The sequence below is a fragment of the Triplophysa rosa genome, linkage group LG4 (assembly GCF_024868665.1).
Source record: "Triplophysa rosa linkage group LG4, Trosa_1v2, whole genome shotgun sequence".
NCBI classification, from domain to species: Eukaryota; Metazoa; Chordata; class Actinopteri; order Cypriniformes; family Nemacheilidae; genus Triplophysa; species Triplophysa rosa.
In genome coordinates, this window is record NC_079893.1 from 28,117,655 (window position 1) to 28,132,725 (window position 15,071).

Here is a 15,071-nt window from a genome sequence, read left to right on the forward strand (position 1 = left end):
AGAACACTTCACTCATTAGCAATGACTACCGCACTTGTTTCTTTTCAAGACACTTTAAAGCAAAAATTTCCTTAAGGATCAATAAGGAACAGCAAGTCTCTATGTTATAGTGCTGTTTGCTCATTCAGAAGCATCTTTACAAATGTCAACATGTACATGTATGGATTGAATACTTATGTGTACAGACTCAAGGAACCAAAAGTAAGAATTCAAAAGAACCAGGATAGCCCGAATACTTTCAGAGGCCACACATTTCTTAAAAATATGTCTTAAAAGGCCTCAGATGAAAGATTGAAATGGAAAAAAAGGGCGATAATATGCTGTGACAAAATAAGCCAAATGTAAGTCTCTATAGAAAGTGGTCTATAGAAAATGAGTAGCACAAAGACAAACAATGACAAACCAGAGCATTGTGATCATAAACACGAGCTGAAAGCAGATATCTATCTGTAATGGTAGCCAGATGATATAGATGCTGTAACAGTGTTACTCTCTCAATGTTAGGACACCCAGTTGGAAGACTGGATCCTAAGAAAAACAAAAGATTTTAATCGACAGTAGATGAGCACAACAACGGTTAAAACGCATTGCCAAACCCTCTAGCCCGAAGGAACTTGCGAGAACAAGACCACACACAAACAGGAGCGAGGACGACGTTGTAATTTATGCCTCTTATAGCACCCAACATCTTGTACATCCTGCACCCTACCATATCCAAACTCTTGGTCTATTTATTTTACTGTATTTTATTCAACTGTACTGTATATTATTTACTTACCATATATCTACAATGTAAGTATTTGAATGCTTTAGTGATACAGTATTCATTTCGAAGCTAGCCAGTAATTCCACTAAGGCTCTGTTTACTTTTATTTTAAGAGAGAGAACGATAGAGCGACATAGCATGTCACAGATATTTATGCGCTATGTTTGCACATTAGACTGATATTATTAAAGGAACGTTCATTGGACTGTTATCTCTGTGTGTCTGCAACTTAGCTAGACACACAGTCTCATGACAGTCTTATGGAAAAAAAAATCTTTATATATTCGCCAGAGGCTTTTATTGAAAGTGACTATACAGTGCATTCGGGGTAAGTGTTAGTTTGTGTCGCCATGCATCACACCTATGACTTTGGTGTCACTATCGCTATGCTTTATCTCGTTGAAGTACAGGAACGTCCTTATAGATCTATAAGTTTACTTTCCTGATCTGTGTCCTTAACTTTTAGTCTACTGGGTCACTCTGACAAGCTGTAACCGGTTTATCTATAACAAGAGCTAATCAGCGGTCTCTCCGGGTCACTGCTGGTAGATAAAGACAGGAAGAGGAAGACAGGTGGAGGTAAAAGAGAGGGGGTAAAGATCCTCAGTTTCCTTTTATCTCCTTCCTTTATTACGCCTCCTGACCTTAATCGTTGTTTTTACCTTCTAGCCTTCGTTTGTTTTTATGTGTGAATGACTATTTTATTCTTTTTATAAAAGTCAATGAAAGTCAACTAGTTCACATAAAGAATATTGTTTCTCTGTATCGCTATAGACCACTTCGGCAAACGTAAACAATGCTGATCCAACGCTGGTCTAGAAGAACTTCCCATTCCAGTTTTTAACACTACACGACAGTTTGAATAAAATCCAACCAACAGAACATTTATAACCGAATCAAAATGTCAAACGACATCTTTAAGATATAATTATATGTGTACGATAAAAAAAGGAATACAAATAAAAATGACACCAAAAGTGCGTCTGGACCCGTGTTTACATCTTGTGAAGTGGTCTATAGTTGTACTGTGGGCTCTGCTATTCTGTTCAAATGAAAAGATTTGTTAAACTTTATAGTATACAATAGAAGGCTAATACTAAAAAGTCGATTAGCATGACAGGTTACCTTTAATGCTAATATCATCCAGAGTCTGAATGTGTTTGACTGCACTGATGAGGTCTAAAAACAGGTCACGCTCCAGCAGGGCTATCAGTTACAAAGGAACCACAGTATTCAGCTTGTTTGAGTGCTGTGCTATGATAAGATAGCTAGCCTCCATTTAAATGAATGTAATACCTATTTTAGGCTACTAGGAATGGGACGTTACATTTGGTGTACGCACAACACTTTGCTAGCGCAGCGTTTTAGTACAATTTTGAACTATTTTAGGCAGCCTGGAAAAGCGTTGTGGGTATGTTGAGATCGCTATACTGTACTATGCAAGGCTACTTTTACATTACTATAAAATTCTATTCCTGCCAGCTGCTGTAGAATAAATAGTAAAGAATGTCAAAAGGTACTCCCTGGTGGCCATTTTGGAAAGATCTATTCATTACTCTGTAACCATTACAAACCATTCAAAATAGTAACAGTTATTGACCAAGTCCATAAAAACAGTCCTGAAAGCACACATTCATCTGGGAGACGTCTGTTTGATGTCTGCATTTACATCTGCAAGATGTATTTTTGATTGTTTGCTCATCTGTAATACGTCTCTGAGATGTCTCATGTCAGGTAGAGATCTAGAAGTGGTCTGTAAGATGTTTATGATTTAGAATGTACTGTATGTAAAACTCCCTTTTCTAGGATGTTTATCAGATGTTTTTACACAGCAGATCTTTAGCAGATACCTAACAGACGTACCTTTGCTATCTGGGAGTGTCAAAAACTGCCTCACTGGCTCAAATTTGGGTATAGAAACGTGAATAAAGACTATTTAGTTGTTTCAGTTTGTTATTTGTCCAAGATATGACAATCTTTTTTGTTTTTGACACAATTACTCAATTATTTCAATCTTAACTCCTAACTATGTATTCTGTCTCTACCCCACAGACAGTGAAATCGTCCCTCCAGACTTTCTCCGCCCGCGATCTTTCACCACAGTACGCGGCTCCGCCTCTTTACGTCGCGAAGCGGACACCTCCCGTCTGTCCGTCAGCCTGTGCGATCTTAACTCGCAGCAAGAAGACACGAGGCTCCGCCTCCCACCTGCTCCCGTCACCTGCCCCATTCCTCAAAACTCCATGAATTCCCAGCAGTCAACGCTGCTTCCTCACACCCTGGAATGTGACTTACGTTTCCACCAGCTCCGAGGTGCCCACATAAAGACCCTTAACGAACAGACCGTGGCGCGATCCGAACACGGCCGTGAGGAGCGCACACTGGTCTTCACCGACCGGCCGCTCAAAATCGGTGAAACCATATTCATCAAAGTCATTAAGTCCAGTCAAGCGCGATCCGGATCGTTGTCGTATGGTGTGACGTCGTGCGATCCAGCTGTGCTCCGCCCTAGCGATCTACCTTACAATCCAGAAGCACTGGTTGACCGCAAGGAATTCTGGGCCGTGTGCAGGGTGCCCACCACTCTGCACAGCGGCGATATACTGGGCTTCCTGGTTACACAGGAAGGGGAAGTGATTCTGAGTCATAACGGCACCAATGTGGGAATGCAGGTGTGTGTGGACAACTCACGACCACTTTGGATGTTCTTCGGACTGCACGGTGCTGTCACACAGCTGAGGATTCTGGGTAAGCACGGAATTATTGTTTTGCTACATTTTTTATGCAAAAACATTTAAAACTGATTTTTTTCGTGTTAAAATATTTCATAAATTCCAAGTAAATATTTAGTTTGCTTTATTAATACAAATTTCTGGTTTTGTTGTGCAGAATTATTCAGTACATATTATTCAGAAGAAAAATAATATATTGCTATTGTGTTAAAACAAGAATTGCGTTTTTTCAATCACCTCAATTTCATAGCGTAATAGTATACTAAATAAAAATTGCACGCACTTGATTAACCTTTCAAAACACTAGACAGCTTTGTCGGTCTCACCCACACACCTGCGACTGACACAATAAAGCTAAACTAGACAAAGTACGTGCACACAAACACATACACAACTAAAAACAGGAAGGTATTACAGGAGTGTGTGGGAGGTCTGTGACCTCCGTTAGCTCTGTTTGCACTTTCCAAGATGTCCTAGATACAAGAACTCCCCGCATGTTCCCAGCGCTCACCCGTCTCATTAGCATGCGGTGAGGGAAAGGAAACGAGAAAGTGAAGAGGCGAGTGGGCGATTCACACTTCATTTGAGAGCATTCAGTTGAGAACGCGTCTCTTGCTCGTTTCTCTCCATTTCTCCATTACGTTTGGTGTTTTTTTCCGTCGAGATTCTGATGTTTAAAACGTCTCTGCTAATGAAATGAAAATCAGCTGGAACATAAGATGAAATGCTTGTTAAATTAAATGCAGTGCTAAGTAAATGAAGCTCGATTTGTTCGTTTTTCTGTTCAACAATTTGCATAGAAGACACATCGTTGCCAAAAATAGGTATTGTGTCATTAAGTTCAAATTCGGTTAGCATTTATTCAACCTCATGTTGTTCAAAACCTGTATATGACTCTTTCTTCTGTGGAACACGAAAGAAAATATTTTGAGAAATGTCTCCGTGGTTTTGTGGCCATACGATGAAAGTCAATGGGGCCTAGTGTTGTTTGGTAACCAACGTTCTTCAAAATATCTTTTTTGTTCTGCAAAAAAAGAAAGGCGTACAGGGGAGAAAATGAGGGTGAGTAAGTGATAACAGAATTCTCATTTTTGGTTGAACTATCCCTTTAAGTGGTTGTTAGAAAGTTGCTATTTGGTTGCTAGACTCGTCGCATGACGTAAAATTTATTACAAATTCATATCATGACTGGAAGAAGAATTTATAACATTTACATTTACATTTAGTCATTTAGCAGACGCTTTTATCCAAAGCGACTTACAAAGAGTTCAGGGAGCAATAAGGGACATGTCATATAGGAGCAATAATACAATAGGTGCTAATACAAAGTTACTAGTTTCAACAAAAGCTAGACCACTACCTGTTGAGAGAAAGAGAGAGGGTTAGTGGGGTTTTTTTTCATTTATCTGTCAAGTATTCACAGAAGAGATGGGTTTTAAAGATTATTTACGTAAAAAAAAATATATATATATATATATAGTATATATATCAGAGCTGCACGATTAATCACTATATTCACGAAATATCGCGTAAATCGGCCCGTGTAGTGCGATTATAATATCATGACGGTTTCGATTATGTGTTTATGCGCAGCTTGTCTGTGAAACACTCCTCTTTGATCAGTAGTAAGCGCTGCCCCATCTGAAATCACTATGAGTTTGAGTCGCTTATAACGTGCCTTTGAAAAAGCAACACCGGTCAAACATATATATTAAAAATATACTTTTTAATCATTAAAATACCTGAGAAGGCTTGAAAAACAGTGATAGGAAGATCCCTGTAAGCATTTTCTGGAACTAGCGCTGCGTCCGAAATCGCCTACTTCCATACTATATAGTAGGCGAAAATGAGTATGAGTCATGAATAGTATGTCCGAAACCTCAGTATGCAAAAAACAGTAAATAACCGGATGGTCTACTACTTCCGCCGAGATTCGTGAGTGTGGATCGGATGGACACTTCTCTATCCCATGATGCCACGGGAGCTGAGCAACGGTCAAATTTTAAAAGTAAATCAAATAAATATAGCGGAAAACTTTAAGTGGGTCGTCTGTTTTTAATGTGCCAATAAATTAATTTCTCGTGACTAAATTATGTTTTTATCAACGCTCACGTATAGGTGGTTGTTAATACGTCATAGGTCAAAGAGCATACGGGTCACATGACCATAAACCATGGCGGACGCAGTATGTCTGAAATCTATTCATACTACTCCCACTCATACTATATAGAACGTACTGTTTTAACAGCCGATAGGTAGGTACTTATTCAAATTCAGTACTTACTGTCACAGTATGCGATTTCGTACATACGTACATGTTGTACTTCTTCGGCTGCGCTTTTTTGGAGTTTCTGCACATGAGCGCCCTCTGGCTTTCAGATGCAGCAGCATTTAACCATACTTCACTGAAGAACTGCACAAAAAATGTAGTAAATCGCCTAATCGCGTGCGGTTTATTATATATGATTCAAATAGATATAAATGGGTTTGTTTGTTTGTTTAGTTTACCTTCTTGGCCCCAATACAGTTTATTCGTCATTGCATGATATTGGTCAGTCATCACCTGCTTTTTCCCCAATGATGTCACATTTTGAGCTCACGCTGTGGCAGATACGGATAGCTAATCTGATCTGGTCTTTATCAGCACCATAATGCGCAGATACAGGAAGAATCACGCTCGTCTTATTACGCCAGAGCACAATAACAAATCAAAAGCGAACGTCAGCAGGCCCTGACATGTCATCCTTGCTTTCCTGTTGAAAACAATTACGGCTAAATATATATTCTGCCTTTCTGAAGGCGATGCAAGCAGCTGATATGATACACAGTGATGATTTCTCTTCTTATGAAATATGTTTTATTTGAACTCAACCAGAGCCAAACAGTAAGTAATAAACAGCCCGTGCAAATGTTTACGTTTGCAGTCACACAGCTCACTGATGAAGTGATATGATTAGACATTTCTCCTTCTTTTTCCACACGATATAATAAACCAAATGCAACGTTCCATAGTTTGCTTCCTAAGAAGTATGTGGCCTCAAGTGCAAATGTAAGATTGAAAACAAGGAGAAATTCAAGAGAGAGTTGCTTCTGTTGTCCGCAGCTTAGCTCAAATGAAATCAAAGCCATTCACCCTTGGATAGATTTAACTGCCCTACAGTCAAACTAAAATTCAATTAAAGATGCAAGATGTGACTGAGGATACACATATAAGGAAAAGTATTAAAAACTCAAGATCTAAGCCTTAGAAAGGCTTTGAGAGTTTTATAATTCATTACAGAAATGGATTGTACTGTTCCTGAATGCTGCAAAACAGCCGTGCTAAAATACACAAATGTAAAAGCCACTCTTGAGACCCACTCACATCCTAAATCTTACACATATATTTAAATACATTTAAATCTTAAAGATATTTGTTTAATAGTATGCTTATAAATATATATGGAATAAATATATAGAAAAGACCGTGTGCCATGTTGACACATAGTGCTCATTTTCAGCATGACAAAGGACTTTAGAGAGGACTGACTCTCTCTAATATGTTGTTTTGAAGTCTCTCCCTCCACGGCTGTTCTGGCGTCTCTGTTAATCTAGTTGAGATGCTCTGGAATAGGCTTGGCCCTTGTGATCCAGGGCCAGCTGCTGTGGCCTGGACGAGGGGATTTATGATGTGTCTCCGTGTGGCATGATGGGAAGGTGGAATGGCATGTTAAACTCAAAGAGGATCACACTCGGTGGACTCCACCCAACCCTGTCTCCACGTTAAAAGAGGATCACGTTGTGTGAGGAAAGAACATACACAAACTTAAACCACAACCATTAGATGGAGCTTTGGGGAATATTATCAAAGATCTAATATTGCCACAGATAGATTCGGTTCAGAGCATTTGCACGGTAAACAGACTCGCATGGACTAACCTCAGAGGATCCCACCTTCAGGGGTTTTAGGTCAGCTTAGTTTCGGTTCAGCCAATTCTCCTTCACATATACACTCGTATATCACAGGACCCAGCATACCAGAAATGAGGTCAGTTCACTTTAATTCAGTATCTGCTCTCTCTTAAAGAGACAGTTCACCTAAAACTTCAGTCATCATTAACTCACCCTCATGCCATTTCCCATTCTATATGATTGACCTTCTTCAGTGAAACCCAGCAGGAAAATCTCCGAGGAAAGTTCATGCTGCTGTCTTGCAATCAATGAAAGTGACTGGGGAGTTGGGGACCAAAGAAAAAAAAGAACTAAATGCATCAAAAAAGATTAAAGTAGTACATTTGCGGTGTACAATGTCTTTTAGAGTCAAACCTCATGCAATGCCTTTTAAAGTCAAATGTACTGAATAGACATTTCAGGGTATTCACTGAAAACTTTGCATAACAGTTGTGGTCACCATTCACTTTCATTGTTTTGAAAAGTACCAATTGGACATTATGTTATACTATAAAACATTTTTTAAGAACTATCAAATTGGATTTACAAGCCATTTCAACGTCTTATTTTAAATTTTCACAAGTGGTACAGTAAAGATGCGTGAATTTGCAATGAAATTGCTTGACTTCTTTTAATGAGTTGAAGACATTTTTAATAAATAAAATGAAAAGGCAATTTGATTGTACTTAAACACTTAAAGGAGCAAAATGCAGTGCTACAAAAAATGTCAAGTTCAGATTCCATCCTAGACTCTTGCAGCCAGAGCAACGCGATGGGATTAGTGGATCCAACTGCCCAATAAAAGTTTTACTGACTTTAATTTGTGCAATCCTTTGCGAGTTTAAAATGCCATTCCACTCTTCCATCATGCCACACAAACCGATGGGACTCGTTCTGTTCAGTGTCTAAATGGGGCTATTAAAATCAGTACTTAAAATATTTTCAAGCTTTAGACTATATAAATTATGCCCATTATCAGAAATTATTGAACAGTATTTTAAAAAAATAGTACTGCATTGTTTCTTTTAAGGTTCTACTTTCTTGGGTGATGCTCGTGACCCAGCCAGCCCCGGCTCGCCCTCTGCCTCGCCCCTCTCGCCCTCAAACTTGTGTGGTGGAAGTCCAGAACCAGGCCTCACTGAACGGGGATGCTCTACTTCTTTCTGCAGCTCAACTGAAGGTCAGCATGTTTCTGAAAATGACCTTTTATGTTTTTTGTCAGAACTGTTCCAACTGTTCCAAAAAGTAGCAAACTTGATAAAGACTAAGGAAAAACTTAAGCAAGTTAACCAACAATATAATTCCTATAGCTCAGTTGTAAGAGCGTGGTGCTAGCAACACCAAGGTCATGGGTTCGATCCCAGGGATTGCACCTTTAGAAACAAATGCAGAGTGTATAGCAGTCATCCTCAATTGGCGGACCGCGAGACAGCCTAATAAACTATTTAAAACTTTTGACTATTTTGGTTGTCTAAATTGAGCCGCGCGTCTACACAACAGAGAATCACATCACACGCGCTCTCAGGAACATTTATGTAATTGATCTTTTGCCGCTATATCCTCTAATATCTTTGTCTAGTGCCAAACGTGCTTCATTTTAACCCTTTCCGCTCCGCACAAAGAGCAGCAAACACGTGCTTATTTTAACAACGGTAGTGCAGACACGCAGAGCAGGTAAATGGACACACAACAGGTAACAAAATGCAGCAAATATTAACGCATTTGTATCTGTCAGTCTGTTTACTGTTTGCTATATGTCTTCAACCTTTCAACCAGATTTGTGATATTTTATGAACCATAACGTTTTATCTACATTTAGCATTAGCATTATTGATCAGCATGTAAACATTTGTGACCCTGTGAAAACCCAGGCTAAAGTCTCATAATCTAATTCATTATTAGATAACAACCATCAAAGATTCATTTCAAGCATTAATTTCACTAAGATTTTGGCATTGTTCAGTCAATATTGAAGATATTGTTATATTTTCACAGAATATTCTGTAGGATGAATTTATGACGGACTTTTGCTGCATGGGTTTTCACAAACAGGGTCACATTTTGTAATGAACAACGTTCTAATTGGGAAATTATTTAAAGATAGAAGTAGTTCTGGTATGAATGGCATGGAAAGGTTGATTTAGTAAGTAACTTCGTTTTCTGATTATGATGAGCATTGCAATTGTTACATTAAATTTGCTGTTTGCATGTTGTCAGTAGTTCTTTTTATTTACAAATATTAATGATCAGACTTCTATTAAGAGGTCATTCCCCTAAAGCCACAGAGCCTACAAAACATTCATACTGTGGGTATCAAAATATAAAATAAATGGCCTGATAAAAGATACAGTATATATATACAGTGTGTTCAACTGGGCTAAATTGATGAAACATTTATTTATTGTCAAAAAAACATATTGTCCGGACCTCCGTTTGGAAGAAAATATAAAGGCTGGACCTCTTGGAACTCTAATTGAATACCGCTGGTGTATAGTATAATGCAATGTAAGTTGCTTTGGATAAAAGCGTCTGCCAAATGCATAAATGTAATAATGTTCCTGTATTTCCATTGGTTGTTTTTATTATGTTTTATTGCATTATTATATTTTATTGCAATTAAAGTTGTCTTAGGTGATTGGATTTTGCATCTGCCAAATAAATAAATAAATATGAAAAAGTGATACTACGCTATTTAATTCTTAGCTCATCAATATAACTTAGGTGAAAAGAAAAAATATTTGTACTAAAATACAAATACTAGAGTAATACTAGAGTGATTGTTTTACATTGTGAAATAAAGTCATTAAGCAGTGCTAAAAAGCTCTCTGTCCTTCTTTCAGGAACAACACCCAACTCGCCCATCAGCCTCCCTAAATCACCCACCTTCCCAACCGCCTCGGGCTCGTGGCCGGACGAGTGTTCTATCTGCTACGAAAACACAGTGGACACAGTCATCTACGCCTGCGGACACATGTGTCTCTGCTACACATGCGGCCTCCGCCTCAAAAAGATGGCCAACGCCAGCTGTCCTATCTGCAGGAGAGCCATCAAAGACATTATAAAGACCTATCGGAGCACTTAGGGGCCCCTCACCGACCAACCCGAGTTTCACAGGGGCCACGGATAGATCTGTGTTTAAAGAGACGGTGACATCACATTTCAGGGACATTTCTCTGGCTTTTGTCTCTGTTGCCATGGCAATGACTTTCGAACCCTTGAACTTCCAAAGCTCAAGCGTACGTTCACGGGGGTCTTTTGTAACTTACGGTGTCTGTTGCTTTGGTAACCGCCGATGTTGCTTTTTAATGGATATCTTGAGCAGTTCAGGATATTTCAGGTGGCACGCGGGAGACCCGTTTTTTTCTGTGAGCCATAAGAGACTGCAGCGGTCTCATTCATAGCATAGGTGCATAAACTTTACAGCTGGAATCATATTCATACAGGACGTTACAGTTTTGGATCTCGCTTATTTTTTCTCGGCTGACATCAGAGTAACTAAGGCACATTCACAGATGAAATTCATGCAAACAACGTCTCAGCGTTTCACAATTTTTGTCTGTGCTTGACTGAGAAAGAGATTAAAGGTACAATGCTTTCATACCTCATCATTTCACGCTAGATATGCCGTGTTATTCTGCAGTTTACCATTGTTGTGCTCTGAAATATTTCCATGTTGTTCTGGAGGTCTTTCTGGATTGATCACTATTTGATCAGGTTTTGTGACGTAATCTAAAGCTTTTAGCAGATCAAATCAGTTAATGGGCCGCTATCATTTTTTGCGTACGCATGTGTTCAACCAGCAGATGTTATGGAGGGATTAATACGATAATTTGTTGCGTTTATATAGCGGAACGATTTACCAATGAGCCGTTGCAGAATGTTCTTAACAACTCCTTCCCGGATAAAAGCAATTAATTTTTTTAATCGAGCCAATGTCACTCGAAAATGTAATTAGCACCCTATCCTATGACCCTAAACCAAAGCCCAAATCAAAGATGTAAACTTTCCAGATTTGGACATGCACGGTCTGATTATTTGCAGAAGCGAGTCAACCGTTGCCATAGCGAGCAAAATCTACAAAGAGGGAAAATAGCCGTGAGGCGCTAACCAATAAAAGAGTCGTTTGTGGCGAGAGGATAAAGTATCTCATTTGCTGACATCATACATACTTTTGTATCCCCCGTCCCAACCCAACAGTTTCTAGGGTCCCAAATAGGGGGCTAACAGCTTACAGTTTACAATTGAATAAGAATTTAACAGGATCATTGGGAGAAGAGAGTACAAAAGGCTGTAAAGCTGGACTATAATTCTTGATTGTGCCGAGAATAGAAAAAGCAGGGTTAAAAATATCGAATGAGTGAATTATAACAAGAAGAAAGTAAATATATGTTGTGTACTAAATTGGTGGCATCTTTTCTTCTGGATCTGGAGGATGTGTAGGACGTCCTGATGCTTTATGACCACAGTTGCTTGTGTCTGAAGTCAGAAGATTCTAGGAGACAGAAGGAAGTTCAGTGAGCAGTTTGATTAAGTTTGTTTGAATTTGTACAGGCTATACAGGTGAGTAGGTAAATATAAAAAATGCCTTTAAATATCATTATAATTTTTGTGCATTTTACACCCCTCCCAAAAATTCTCATTAGTGCAAAAATATTTTACCGTAATAAGAAATACCAATAAGAGTACAGGTGTTGCAAAAACCCTCAAAAGTTACACATCTATATATATTACACAGTAATAAGGATTCATAGAAAAACTGTCATAAAAATACACTCCAAAAATATTGGGTTATTTCAACCCATTGTTGGGTCAAAAATGGACAAACCCAACTGTTGGGTTCAAATAACTCAGAGAATGTTTATATTTGACCCAGCAATGAGATAAAACAACCCAGCATTTGGGTTGAAAGAACCCAGCATAGGTTAATTTACAACCCAGCGGTTGGGTTTGTCAATTTTTGACCCAATGCTGGGTTGAAAAAACTGTTTTTTAGAGGGCAATATAATTCTACAAAAAATTAATTTGTTCATTTCATGTGACGGATATTATGCACTCAGGTCAGCCAACAACAGTTAAAAAACTGAGCTGATGCTACTGAGTTTTGATGCTAGCTGTAAATTAGATTTCCAGCAAAGGCCAATTCAGATTCCCACAATCCAGATTCCCTCGAACATCTGCAACAGGCTCAAATCTGTTTTTAATCAATTACATCGTGTTATTTACTGTAAAGCAACTAAGCAAAAGAGGCACAATAGTGAATGTGTGTGTGTGTGTGTTTGTGTGTGTGTGGTTGGATGTGACAGCAGCTCAAGTAATATTACTAACCTACAATGGACTGCAGGCTAATATTGTTCAGAACTAGCCAGTGAGCTTGTGTGAAGCAATTGTGACAGCTGGCGCTTAAATTCATGCTGCTATTAGTGTTAGCCGGCTCCTCTTCAGGCGATGCTAACAACGTGTCGAGAAAATCTGTTCGAAGTTGTGCTCTGTTGTTTGTGGTGATTCACTTTTGAATGTTTATTTATGTTAATTAGAGGAAACTATTAGAACGGTGTTTCTCAACTCTGGCCCGCGACATCCATTTTCCTGCCGAGTTTAGCCCCAACTCTGATAAAACACCTGAAGAGGCTAATCAGTGACTTCAGGAACAGACGCGTTCAACTTAATGTTGGGCTGCGCAGATTGTTTGGCATTAAAGTACCGCGAGAGCGATTCAAATGCGTACCGAGCAATCTGCACTTGAATCGCTATCGCGGTACTTCAATGTCATACGATGATAGATTTGCGCAGCGCCGCATTAAATTGAAAGCATCTATTCCTAAAGACGCTGATTAGCTTGTTCAGGTGTTTTATATCAGAGTTGGGAAAATGGATCTCGCGGGCCAGAGCTGAGAACCACTGTATTAGAACATAGACGTATCTGAGGTGTGTCTGGCGCTCTTTTGTTTTTTCTTTTGGATTAATGGACCGAAATTATGATTGTATAGTTTGCTTTTCAGTCCCTCAGGATTCTACACCAACATATTTCTTGACATTTGTGCTGGTTGTATCCACACAAGCCATACTGAGAAGGACATCTATAAGGCGCGTGGCAGCAAATGTTGAAAACCAGCTTTATGTTAGGATCGAGATAACCTGTAGGATACACTCCCTCTGGGGTCAGCTCATTTCATTGACAATGTGTTTTGTTTTAAAGATGTGTATTTATGTCCCACTGGTGTAACTTTACTCATCTGATTTTAAGAGGTACACACTGTTCTGAAAATGTCCTGGAGGCCATTTGATTTACATTTGCACATGTTTAGTCAAATAAACCAGGCACTTTTTAACCCATCAAGTCAGTCAATTTGTTCTGACAAATATCATTTATAAATAATTAATTTTACCCTCAAGCATTTTTCTATTTCGCCCCATTTTGTATCCCTCTAATAATATCTTTTGCACAATTTAGGGTGTATTATAAGAGCAATCTTTGTGTTTCTGTCACTATGAAATTTTATTCAAAATTTATTGTCCCCTTTATGACATCATCCGGTTCATGTTTGGACAAAATCAACCTTTTCCAGAACATTTTCTCGTTTAAATGCTTGTAACGAAATGGCAAAAACACAGTGTTGTTTTACTGAGGACCTGGAGTGGGACAAACAGTCCGAATATGCCGCCCATGGGTCCACCTTTGATTGTCGTCGACCCTGTAATGTACTTTATTAATACCGCGTGTAGAGTACGATGTGTTGAATCTGATATGTCGCAGATTCCCTATTTAGCTTTCCTGTTTTATAATTATTTTAATCAAAACTGTAGATATGATAATGAACACAGCCATATTAGCACATTGGCACAGACAATAATGTTGTAGATACTTTGAGTTATGAGTGGATAGTGGAGTAAACGTATGTGGGATCAGGGATTGCATAAATTGTCACCCCAACCTTAAATAAATTTGAATATTGATCAAATCTGAATATTTTTAGATCGTAATGAAAAACAGAAGTTTTTTATCTTATTATATATATAGACAAAATAATGTGAATTGCATTTCTTTATTCTTTCTGTTTGTCAGTGTGTTTTGCTCGCTCATAACCCATTGGTAAACAGTGGGACCAAACGAATATCTGAATCAAAGCGTTATGATTCCTCTTTCCCAGGGTTCAGTTAAGGGCTGTAAAATGAGTCAGTGATTCATAGTCCATGAGGTCAGTAGTGATTTCTTCATTAAAAATGGCTCAGCTTATTGTGGCATTCTATTTTTGACTCAACCTATGATTTATTTTTTCCTTAAAGTCTGTGATGAGTTTATGGAGCTTTGTTTCGTCCGAGTCAAAGATGACTGTCAATAAACTTTGCAGATGTATTTCAGTGAGTGTGACGTCCATTCTTTCATTTGTTATATATTGCCTATAATTTTGTTAAAGGGATGGAAATTCTCACTGTTTATTCATCCTTATGTTATTCCAAACCTGTATGACTTTCTTCTGCAAAACACAAAATATATTTAAAACGATGTTAGTAAGCAAACAACATTGGCCCCCATTGACTTCCATCTTTTCTGTAGAATACTAAAAAACATTTTCTTATTCCACAGAAGAAAGGTTTTTTAATGGCACGAGAGTAAATGAATGACACTTCAACTGTGAAGTGTC

At 38.5% G+C, this 15,071-nt stretch overlaps 1 protein-coding gene across 2 annotated transcripts in view; it reads left to right on the forward strand.

Annotated features, from left to right (window-relative positions):
• Nucleotides 1-14,782, forward strand: part of neurl1aa (neuralized E3 ubiquitin protein ligase 1Aa) — a 57,374-nt gene extending 42,592 nt beyond the window's left edge. For both annotated transcript variants that reach the window (XM_057331373.1, XM_057331374.1), the window contains exons 4-6: nt 2,819-3,514; nt 8,459-8,608; nt 10,269-14,782. In XM_057331373.1, the coding sequence (XP_057187356.1) occupies nt 2,819-3,514; nt 8,459-8,608; nt 10,269-10,510 (1,088 nt within the window). In that variant the 3' untranslated portion in view covers nt 10,511-14,782. The remainder of the gene's footprint in view (nt 1-2,818; nt 3,515-8,458; nt 8,609-10,268) is intronic.
• The last annotated feature ends 289 nt before the right edge of the window (nt 14,783-15,071 follow it).